Source organism: Vipera berus, assembly GCF_964194415.1.
Source record: "Vipera berus genome assembly, chromosome: 1".
Taxonomy (NCBI): Eukaryota; Metazoa; Chordata; class Lepidosauria; order Squamata; family Viperidae; genus Vipera; species Vipera berus.
The window spans coordinates 281,961,603-281,973,616 of NC_138202.1; the positions used below are offsets into that span (position 1 = coordinate 281,961,603).

Below are 12,014 nucleotides of genomic sequence, written 5' to 3' on the forward strand. Positions count from 1 at the left end.
ATTATCTGACCCTTTGCTTCTATTTAATAACCTTGGCATGGCCATCAAGAAAAAGTTTTTCTCCTGATTGCAACACTGACACAACTGCTAAAGCCAAGTAGAATGGTTAGTGCAAAAAGCACTAATGGACAAATAAAGGATGTTCTACTTATTGTCTTAGGCTCATGATGTCACTGTATAAAACTTTACTCCTGATCTGATGTGTCTCTGTAATGTCATTTAGCAATAGCATATCCTCAATATAATTTCCAACCACAGAACTACATGCTAGCTGCATAGAATTAAATATGAATATGCTCACTATTACATTTAGGATTTACCTCTTGATGACTGAGATGGAAAGTTTCATTACCCCATTTTCGATAAAGCTCCAGGATACCAATTAGATCTCCAAGCACAGTAACAATGGGCAAACAAAGTACAGACTTGATACCAGTCCCTGATTCCAGCCCAGTTCCTTTGGGAAACCGTTCATCCTAGAAAGGTAAATGCCAAAGAAGCTTTTATCAAAAAGCAACTTGAGTTTGTTTTTCCTTGAAGACTTTTCATTTTATTAAAAAGAAAAAACTGAAATATCACATTGGCATAAGTATTCAGACCCTTTACATATATTCATATACATATACATATATTATAGTAATTAAACAAAAGAAGATAAGACATCTGGAAGACACCCAGGCACCACATTGGGTTCAATCTAATGACAGTCTATTTGCATCCAAATGATTATAGAGCCTACAAGAACAATCTCAACTGGAGTGGAAAAGAGTTGTGAAATGGCAAACATCAGCAATGCTGCCTCAAAATACCTGCAGCAAAACAGATGGACTGCAGTGAAGCCACCAACATAGCTCTGATGTTATTTATTTGTTTTTCTCATCACTAGACAAACATAGTTGAAAATTTCAATCCTAGTGAATAAGCTATAAAACCTTCTGGATTTAGTCATACGTTTTAGCCAAAAATTAATAACTCTAACTTGAAGTCCTTGATTTTCTAAAGACATATTTGGAACCTTCACAGTAGACGTGCTTCTCATCCCATTCCCGACATTCCCCTTCAGAAGTTCCTTTCCACCAATACTCAGGAATTTCACTCCATCTGACTTTTTCTACTCAAGTAAACTACTCTTTAATGGTCTGTCCAATATTATTTTTAAGGAAGATAATCATTTACCCCCAAAATATCTTCTATTAATAGTGTTTTCCTAGTTTTGGCTACATGGGCAGATATTGTGGTGCCATATTTAACTGGTCCTACAGGAACAAGTACCGGTTGTCCATCCTTCACTCTTGGTGGTGTGAACATACAAAGACTCTGAATAACAAAAGGGGGAAAAAAGAAAGTCCAATTAAATTGTTTCCACAATGAGTCATTAAACACATATGAAATCAAAACCTTTCACATTCCATGTTGGTGCTGCTAGAAATATGACAAAAAACATTTAAAATTATTGTTTTGTTTCAAGTTGATCTCATGCAGCCAGATGAACAGTAACAGATTGACTATTATTAATAATAATAAACCTTTATTGTCAAAGTGCAACATGTGTACATTGAGATTAGCTGAGCCTGCCCCCATGCTCTCTCCCCCCAACACACAGTGACAACAAACCCTCCATCCTACCACACCATGTGAACCAGCTACACCACACACCGGCCTCCCAAGTCAATTCTGCATAAGATTATGTCCCATTTAAAAGCCTAACAGCCCACGGATAAAAGCTATTTTTCAGCCTGTTGGTACGGCTGGCTATGTTCCTATATCTCCTACCGGATGGTAGGAGAGTAAAGAGATGCCGTCCAGGGTGTGAGTCATCCCTGAGAATATTACTTATTACATAGACCAATCTCAATTCATAGTTAATATTCTATATCTCATGAATGACCATCTGAAAGCTCAGAGTATGTACCTACCTCAAGTCTGTATAATCAAACTCATTAGAACATCATGTGAACTTAAATATGAAACTATGGATAAGAAAATAAAAAAGAACTTAAAATATACATAAGCTACACCACGTAGAACACACAGAAAACTGACAACAGAAAAAGATCCAGTGATCTATCGAGTCTGTCCTTTAAAGTTTTTGTTTTTGTTTTCTATTTATTTATTTATTATGTTTCTAATGTGAAATAATACTTTCTAATTCCATTTGTACATATCAGTAACATCTTCCCATGCACTAGGATGCCTTCTAGAATTCTGTACACTCAAAATGAATTCCAGTTATCTATGGGACAAACTGCCTGTATGACTTCTGCTTGACCATATCACAGCTACATAGCACTATCACTTTGTGGGATCTTCTCACTAATAGCATGTGCCCTTATGCAACTACATGCCCTGAGAGTCATCTGGTCCTAACCTTTTAGAGCAGACATGTCAAACTCATGATGTCACGTGACATCGTGTGATATATCGGGATTGTTTTGCCATTACCGGCAATGGGGTGGGCGAGGCTTCCATGTGACACATCCAGTCCACAGGCCAGCAGTTTGACACCCCTGTTTTAGAGCTTACATAACTCATTTTTTAGACTTTGTTATCCTTTAATTTTGGGTAGAGTCACAAACAATGATCACATGACCCCAGAACATTGCAACCATTGTAAATGGCACATGCCATTTGTCACGTGCCCAAATTTTGATCATGTGACCAGGACCAGTCATAACTCACTTTTTTCCAGTACTATTACAACATCAAATAGATGCTAAACAAATGGTTGCAAGTCAAGGACTGTCTGTATTATTACACACACCCCTGCCCCCGCGTGGTCCATTGTATTCTTTAAGTGAGTGTTTGGTTGGTTTTATTTATTTGATGTTATTTACCTGATGTTTTGTAAACTACATACTCTGTAAACTACCAAAAATCACTTTGTGATTAAAGTGGCCCACAGTCAATAAATACAATAAATAAATGAAATATGAAAGTGCATTTGTCTAAATGTCTTACAGTGCTCTTACAATTAAGAAGCCTGGCTTGTTGCTTGTCTATAATCATATTCATCTGAATGAATCTGATTTTTACAAAGTTATAAACCACTGCAATAGTAGCTCTATATTTTGAGTTGCTACCAGTGGTAATTCTTTAAAATTCATATGAAAGGGGGGGGAACCCCAAATATTTGAATTCATTTATATCACCACATACACTGAAATCAGATATGTATTTCCCCTACAATACTGAGGATCAACACCTGAACACTAGCAAATATGCTTTGGGTGATGAATACTTGTGTCAGTCAATTTCAAAACCCCACTGTTGAGTATTCAGTTAAGACCTGTAGGAAGATTGGTATTCATCATCTCTCATCCCCTTTATATCCTTCACTAATTCTCTCAGCATTTCATCTGGAGCAAACAAATTAAGCATGCATTTCAGATTTATATTATTTCCTTGTCATCTATCTGCATGAGTAGACTCACAAACCTAGTGTTAAACAGACTTTTTTTTCTAAGCAGATACTCAACAGTTGCTATTCTAATTCAGTCGTAACTCAGTTTTTTTGTACTTTTCCTTCTCATTTCCTACCATTCCAGTCTCATTTCCTACATTCATTATTGTCATCTAGCTGAATAATGTTTTTCCTGAATTGTATTTACATTTATAGATTTATTTGTACATTTCTTCAGAATGTACATTTTCCCCAAAACTCATTTCTGACTTCTCTGTTACCTGAACTTCTATATGCAATTACTTACCAACCTATGAATTCCTACTTATGAACCTACCGAATTCCACTCTACAAGCACTTGTAACAATTTAGATGATACCTATTTATTCAATTTATAAATCAATTTTATGTTGTACAACTGAAGGCAGTTGTAAAGTACTGACCTGATATTTGAAATAGGAAAAAGAGAGATCTTGCTTGGAAGTCCTAATGATGAGTTTGGGTCACAGCCTAATGGTCAAGACTAGTCTTCTTGGTGGCAACACCCAATATGAAGTATTCTCTCAGAAAAGCATGCTGCCTCACTGCCACTGTCACTAATGCTCTCTTAGTTTAAGCAACAAATGATCACAAAGATTCTAGTCTATGGGGATAGGTTAAACACATGTAATGCTCAATTAATTTACAGTGTCTTTTCAATTATGTAATTCTATATTTACTAGGCTTGTCTATAAGAATAATTGAAAAGAGGTTTCACTGCCAAAAAAGGTCACTAAAAGTATTGATCAGAAATATGCTGAGAGTTCCAAATAGTTTAGTATAAATAAAGTAGTTCTAGTGAAATGCCAAGAAATTAATCATGTTGGGAAAGTGATAATTTAATGCAATGTTGATTATGAAGGCAAATATATGTGTCCCAGGATAATGTCACCAAGACCAGAGGTTTAGTCTTCCAAGCTTTCGGACTTGTGCTGGAACTCATCACACATTCTGGTGAGAGAGAAGTTCCCTGAGGATGGACTTTGGCACTAGCCCGAAAGCTTGGAAGACTAAACCTCTGCTCCTAGTGACCAACTCGGATTAGATCCTGCAATATTATTATTATGAGTGTTGTGATTCAGGGTCAGCCTGTGGGTTCGGCATTTGGGTCGGACGACTCAGAGGAGGAGGAGGGGGGTGTTGGAGAGGTTGCTGAGGGGGTTGGAGAGCTTGCTGATGAGAGCCCTCAGCCAGGCCCCTCCCACCTGGTCACGACACAGACCCAGCTGTGTGAGCCTGACAGCGTGGATGAAGATGACCCACAGCTGGCCCTGTTCAAGAACACCCAACGCAGGAGGCAGTCAATCAGGAGTAAACAGAGGAAGGCAATGGGGCACCTCGGAAGGAGGCAGAGAGAAGCCACGCCCTGAACTGTATAAAAGGGGAATGCGTGGGAGGGCTGGTTTGCTGAAGGCAACCGTTTGAATAGTTCCTGTTTCATGGTTCGTGTTTGCTCTCTTTGCTCTGTTTATGTTTTTATGTTAATAAATTTGGCAGGCTTAGTTCCAGCCTCTTGCCTTCTTGTAAAAGGGGTTGTCCCTGCCTTATCTGCAGGGCCGGTAGCAGGCTGGTACAGAACAATGAGATAATGTAGGGAAAGCTGAGCTTTTGAGGTGAAAAGCAGAAATCTCCAGCTCCTCTACCCAAAGTCCTCTGTGTCTACAGAATATGGATCTGGTTTTTGCTTTAGGAAAACTGTCTGACAGTTCCTCCACCTGTCTTTGTCTTACCTCACATCCTCTCCTTGAGTCTGATGTATGGGAGAGATACTCTCCTACTTACTTCTCAAAGTCAAAGCTAGATTCTCCACAAAAATTGGGGAGAAATATATAATGCAACCTGTTGGTTATGAAGCATAGATCCATGTGACTTCAACATTCAGGTCCTCCTGGCCTTTGAGAGAATAATCATTCTCTCCTTTCCCTAATTTTGGTGCACAACATCTGTTATTTGTCTAAAAGGATCAGAACTTCTCTTTTCCAGCAAAAAGAAAGGGCTTGTGGAAAAGCTGACTCTAGATATGACCCAGTGAATGCATCTCTTTTTCTCAAAAAGATGTGGATTGTATGTCTGAGATGAGTGAAATGCGTATGAGCCTGGCCTAATAGTTTAATAGTGTGTAGTATCATGAATGAAACTTCATACCAGCTTAATATTAAGCTTGTATACTGGTAATATACTGTAGCAATAACAATCGCACTTAAACTTATATACCGCTTCACAGTGCTTTACAGACCTCTCTAATTGGGTTACAGAGTCAGCATATTGCCCCCCAATAATCTGGGTCCTCTTTTTACTGACCTCAGAAGGATGGAAGGCTGAGTCAACCTTGAGCCAATAAGACTCGAACTGCTGAACTGCTGGCAGTTGGCAGTCTGCAAAATTAGCCTGTAATGCTGCATTCTAGGAGTTGTGCTGCATGGTGCAATTATCTATTCCTCCTAAGTTTCCCCATCTTATGTGAATTAAAGGAATAGGGGCCTCACAGTAATCCTTCTTGGGGGCAGCCCCTGTACTTTGTCTTATTTCTCGGGATATCACATCACTTTTAAGGTTTTAAGATGTCTGGGGTATCTGAGTGCTATGGTGGTTCTAATGGTACAGGGCTTCCATATGGTAAATATTTCCATTTTTGTTGACTATATGTTTCTGGTTTGACAATGTAATAGGCAATATACCCATTTTTATATCAATAAAATAAAAAACTAAAAGATTGCCATTCAAAGAAGGACAGATCCCTTCTCTACTGACCCAGTGTAGAAGACAGAGTGTCAAATTTACAGGAAGGCAGATTCCAAGTAAATATTAAATGCAATTTCAGAATAGCAACAACTGTTTGACAATGAAGCCAATTACTCAGTCAAACAGAGAATCTCTTTCTCAAGATATCTTCCTGCAGAAGCTAAAAAAAACCCATGAGATGGAGATACTTTAGTTGGATTCTTCGTTGAGCAGGGAGTGATTTAGCCCAAATCTTGCATAATGGAAGAACTAAAAGAGGCTGCAGTATTTGCTTGTCTACAAATTATAACCTATCAGTACTGTATCTCAGTGCTTACAATGTACAAGGGCAATTCGAAAATAAACCTCTGTTTGGTTATCAATGATAGACACTTGCAGATGCAGAACTTTTATTATACATATCAGAAAACTACAACATGACATTACCTTTTGACATAATCACCACTCAAACTGAGATTTGAAATTCCTTAGTAGTAGTCACTCGGTGGGCTATTGGGGGGGTCAAAAATATCCCAACAGAACTGCTCCAAAAGTTCTTGGGTGTATCTAGCAGTGTGCAGGTGAGCATTATTGTGAACTAACACCACACCAAAAGTCAGCATGCCCCCAAACTTGTTATGGATGGCTCATCTGAATTTTTGTAACGTTTCCAGTAGACTTCTGAATTGATAGTTGAACCACGCTCCATGAACTTCACTAGCAGTACTCCGTGGTATCTTCACATTTGGCAGGATTTTCTATGGCACCACTTCCGGCGTGGTGTTGGTTCATGATAATGCTCGCACGCACACTGCTAGATGCACCCAAGAACTTTTGAAGCAGTTCTGTTTGGATGTTTTTGATCACCTCCCCATAGCCCAGATTTGATGCCAATCAACTACTACTAAGGAATTTCAAACCTTGTAAGATGTTATGTCAAGTGCCTCAATTTGAATGGCGATTATGTTGAAAAGTAATGTAATGATGTAGTTTTCTAATGTGTATAATAAAAATTCTGCATCTGCAAGTGTCTGTCATTACCAAACAGAGGTTTATTTCTGAATTGCCCTCGTATATACTGCTTTTAGATCCAGGGCAAGAAGTAAGTTTCCAACAAGATGCACGCACAGTGCTGATTGATTTAATCTAATAATTTGGTGAATTTTAAAAAGGAATCATTGCAGAGGATGTTTGAAAAGTATACAAAGAATAAAACTGTTTCAATAGTTTAATTCATCAACTACATTTAAGAAACTAGATTGCCTAAAATAGTTATCCTCTGTGAAACTTTGTGCAATATATTACACAAAACACCCTGGAAAGGAGATTATTTCTATAAATTAGTTTTCCAAATTTATACTTACATTATTGCATTCTCCCAGGAAATACAGTGCAAACCCATCAGCCTTTGTAGCTGCCAAAACAATCATTTAAAAAAGTTAAAAACGATTTATGTTCTATTTCTGAATACAGTGCTTTCCTATGAGCATAAGTATATATTTTAAACATTAACCCACTATATAAAGCATTAAACATGAAGAACTGCATAACATAACAAAAAATTAATCCTGCATTCATATATTCCATGAAACTGGAACATCAATGTCATTGTTTAAATATCAGTAAGTACCGTAGTCAATGGAATTACACAAAAAATATGTTAAAGAGTAAACAGCTACTGTTATAAACAAGAGTTCAAATCTATGTAAGCTAAATACTGACATATTTTACTAATTAAATGATTTATTCAGTAGAAACTGAAAAATACAAGTCATATATATTGTACTACCCAAAAGAACGGATTTGAAGTGCTAGAGCAACTTAAGAAAAATATTTTCCAATCAAATTTGTTGCTCCCGGCATGTTTACCCCATTACTTCATGTTAATAGCTTGCAGCTCGTTTCCTGCTTTGAATTCCAGCTTCTTTGGATCCAGAAGTCATTGCTACCTCATTAGTATAATCAATAATGAAATCTTAACTCTGATGTAATCACTCAGGAAACAGACTGAGTGAATAAAGGCACAACATCCATTGCTTAACAACAGTATCTAATACCAGCACTGCACTGAAAGGTGTATATTATAAAATGGGAAGATAAGGAAAAACAGGAAATATTCATCTAAAACCATCTGATTCCTACATATAAAGGATAAATGCAAACTAACTATTGATTGTGTCAAAAATTAAGCTTATGTTTTTACACATGCCCTTTTTATCATTACAGTGAAACTTTAATTTAGTAAAATTGGATGCATGGAACTTTGTATGCAATTCTTGTCCCAATTCATTTATATAATTACATCATTACATAAATGATATAAATTGATGGAAATAATTTAACATAACACAATTTGTGGCATTTAGGAAATGCCATCATTACACAAATCAAGCAAATCATCATTATTATATGATTCTGTGTGTAACAAAATCCTATTCCTCCAATTAGTCTATTAGATTGTACAACAGCTTGTACCAAATTAAGATTTTATGATTATACAATATAAGAAAATACAGTATCTTTAATTCACTTTAATTTTTTAATTCATTGATTGATTCATGAACTTCTATGTCATCAATTCCATTCAACCCATGATGGCTTAAAGTATTAAGATCATTCATGATTCATATAACCCTATAAATAATAAAATATCCACAATGAATATAAAACATTATATGGGTAATCCTTGATTTATGACCATAATTGAGCCCAAAATTTATGTTGCTACGTGAGACATTTGTTAAGTGAATTTTCCCCTATTTTATTACCTTTCTTGCCACAGTTATTAAGTGAACCATGGCAGTTAAGTTAGTAACATGGTTTCAAGTGAATCTGGCTTCCCCAATGACTTTGCTTGTCAGAAAAGGCAAAAGATGGTCACATGACCTCAGGAGACTCCAAACGTCATAAATATGAGTCAATAGCCAAGTGTCTGAATTTAACCATAGGGATGTTCCAATGGTTATAAGGTCTGGAAACCGTCCTAACTCACTTTTTCAGTGCCGTTATAACTTCAAACAGTCACTAAATGAACCATTGTAAGTCGAGGACTGCCCGTATTATTCTCAGGAAATGATTACAGATTAAAACATCCACAGTAAGCAGTAAAGTTTGGCTCTGAGTGCCGGAGTATAGTGTGAAGGAGGACCTGGGTGCAGTGCTGGGATGGAGAAATTGCTCAGATGGAGGCAGTGAATGTGCTACAGAAGCACCAGAATCTAGGCAGAGTCTGTCTGTCTAAATTGGTTAGGATAGATATGGGTTGTCCTCAGTCCCTTGGGGATGGGAAAATAGGTGGGAAAGAAGCCAAACAGGGAGAGAGGAGAAATGGTACAGGAAGACATTGCAATGGTGATGGGCATGGGTAGGTATAGCTGGAGATAGCTTGGGGAAGGGAGCTCCAGCTTTATACCAGTACCACATCTGGGCCACATGTGATCAACCCCAGGAACTGGTTTCCAAAGTCTTGTTGGCTCTGACTTCCAGCTGCTGCTGCTTAATGCCAGGCTGACCTACAATTAAGCTCACCTCATCCACTATTTGATAGTGGGCGAGACCGTTGACCTGGCTTATATCCTAAATGTGGTGTTAACTACAACTCCAGGGCAGGGATGGATGTGTGGCTGCTTTTCATTCATGAGTTTCTGACGGGCCTCCAGGGGGCCTGTCCCCAATATCACCAGTCATGAGACCTCTTTGTGAGGCTGGGTCTTAGGGATCAGTGGAGATTGCTGCGGACTTACCTCCTCCCTGCAGTGTAGCTGCATCCCTTCCTGGGCTCCTGGACGCTGTATCTGAGATCCCCAGGCTCAACCTGCTATCTCTGGGCCTGGGTTCTGAGTCAGACAGGCATTCAGGACCATCACGGCAGCCATGAAGCTGGTCTAACTTATTCATGGCCCAACTCAACACAAGGGTCACACATTAGATCCAGTGTTTGCCTTGGGGCAATGACATCTGGATTTGGGGGATATTAACATCAGTCCCCTGCCATGGAAAGATTATTCCCTGTTGGCCCTAGAGTTCTCTGCAGCTGCTCTCATCACGGGAAACCTCCTCAGGATGGGGATGCTGCAATAGTCCTTGGTCTCATTGATCTCTTAGTAGTTTTCAGTACCACTGACCCTGGTACCCTGAACAGGTTCCAGGCCTTTTATTTTTTTTTCCCCATAGGTGAAGCTTTATGAAGATATTCTATGAAATTGACACGTCCTCAAACTGATGCATAGATTCTAGTTCCAAATATAAAAGGCATTTTCCTACCTATCTGAATGATGGTGCTCAGTTCATACAAGAGCAGTTGATTGTTCCCTGCTGTATCCATTCGTTTCTCTAAATGGCTGTTCAAGTCATACACCATTCCTTCCATATCAGAATTCTGGTACTATGGGAAATAAGGATACATTTCAAAACATCCTATGAATAAATAATTACATGGCATTTATGAGGAAAAATAAGTTATTTTATAAATGAAAAATTCGGCTGAAAAAAACATTGAATGTTTAGACAAAAGAGAAAGCTGAATCACAAGAACCTATTTTTTTAGACAGTTTATCAGTATCAATTTCCTATGGACTAGATCCAGGTTAAATCTTTTTTTTTCCGTACTGAAATCAACTGTACATTAGTCATAGCTGAATGCTCTGCATACAAATTGTTCCAGAGTCAATTCTCAACATCAGAGGGCAAAGCAAGGCAATACAATTTTCTAACAAGGTTATACCAGTTGGAGTAAATAATTCTGTATTGAACTCACTGAAATGTATATCTGATTTAAGGCAGCTTCCTATATTTCTAAAAATATATAATTAGTATATTTTGGAAATGTTGATAGGCTAAAGTAGTGACTCCTATATTCCATAGAAAATAAAAAGAAACTGATAATGTTGGATACATCATCTCTTTCCAACCAATTATTTTCTTCCTAGTACAGAATACAGATAAAGGACCACCTGGTTGTCTACTTTCCATTTCTGTTCTGCTACTGCTCTGCACATTAAAAGTTAAGAGAGGAATAACCCAGGCTCACTCCTTTTGGGACCACAATTGCTTCCAGGAGCTTTGGGAAGTTTTGTGCCTTTGGATATTGAAAGAGATCGTGTAGATCAGTCATTTACAAACTTGATAAATTACCCAAAATTGGGTAAAAGTGTTTTTTGTTTGGGAATGATATACAAACCATTATCAAGCACAACAGGGGCATTTAAATTGACTTAAAGGTTTCCATATGTACAGGCAGTCCTCAACTAACAATCAGTCACTTAATGAGAACTGAGGCATAATATTATAGTACTTACCCTGCTGACATGCTTAGGAGCTGAATCCTCTGTTGGAAAAGAAAGAAAAGAAATGGATGCTCTTAATACACTTCAAATCATTTCAGAGAATAGGAAAAGAACCAGTTTCTATTTTTAAAAAAAATCAAAGTTGCACAATTATTCTGACACTTTCTTCCATATTTAACAGAAATTGAAACAGAAGATTTTCAGCTTCTAGTTTAATTGCACATGTTACTTTACATTATAACATTAACTGAAGAATAAGTCTATTCAGTTAATTGGTAAAACTAATTTATTATGCAGAGTACTCCTTCACATGTGTCAAGTAGCTGTCAGATCTCTAAAAAAAACTACTCTGAACCAGTTTAACATGACTAAAGATACTTAGAAACTACTATAACTACATATTCTACCAAGTTGTTCTTAAGTGCCCTTAGAATTTTGATAAAAAATACTAGCATTTCTTTTGGTGAGAAGAAACAGTAGTTTACCAATTGTGTTTGAAAGTTAGTTTTCGTAAGTTTATCATTTAAATGTTGGTCATAATTACTTCAGATGTGATATACTGACTATAA

General features: G+C 37.4%; 1 protein-coding gene across 1 annotated transcript in view; it reads right to left on the reverse strand.

The window, feature by feature from the left end:
- Nucleotides 1-12,014, reverse strand: part of PDE10A (phosphodiesterase 10A) — a gene marked incomplete at its 3' end in the record, with an annotated part of 141,805 nt that overhangs the window by 54,099 nt on the left and 75,692 nt on the right. The window contains exons 3-7 of the mRNA XM_081313442.1: nt 11,458-11,486; nt 10,424-10,544; nt 7,525-7,574; nt 1,177-1,317; nt 321-476 (exon numbers count right to left, since the gene is read on the reverse strand). Of these exons, the coding sequence (XP_081169568.1) occupies nt 321-476; nt 1,177-1,317; nt 7,525-7,574; nt 10,424-10,544; nt 11,458-11,486 (497 nt within the window). The remainder of the gene's footprint in view (nt 1-320; nt 477-1,176; nt 1,318-7,524; nt 7,575-10,423; nt 10,545-11,457; nt 11,487-12,014) is intronic.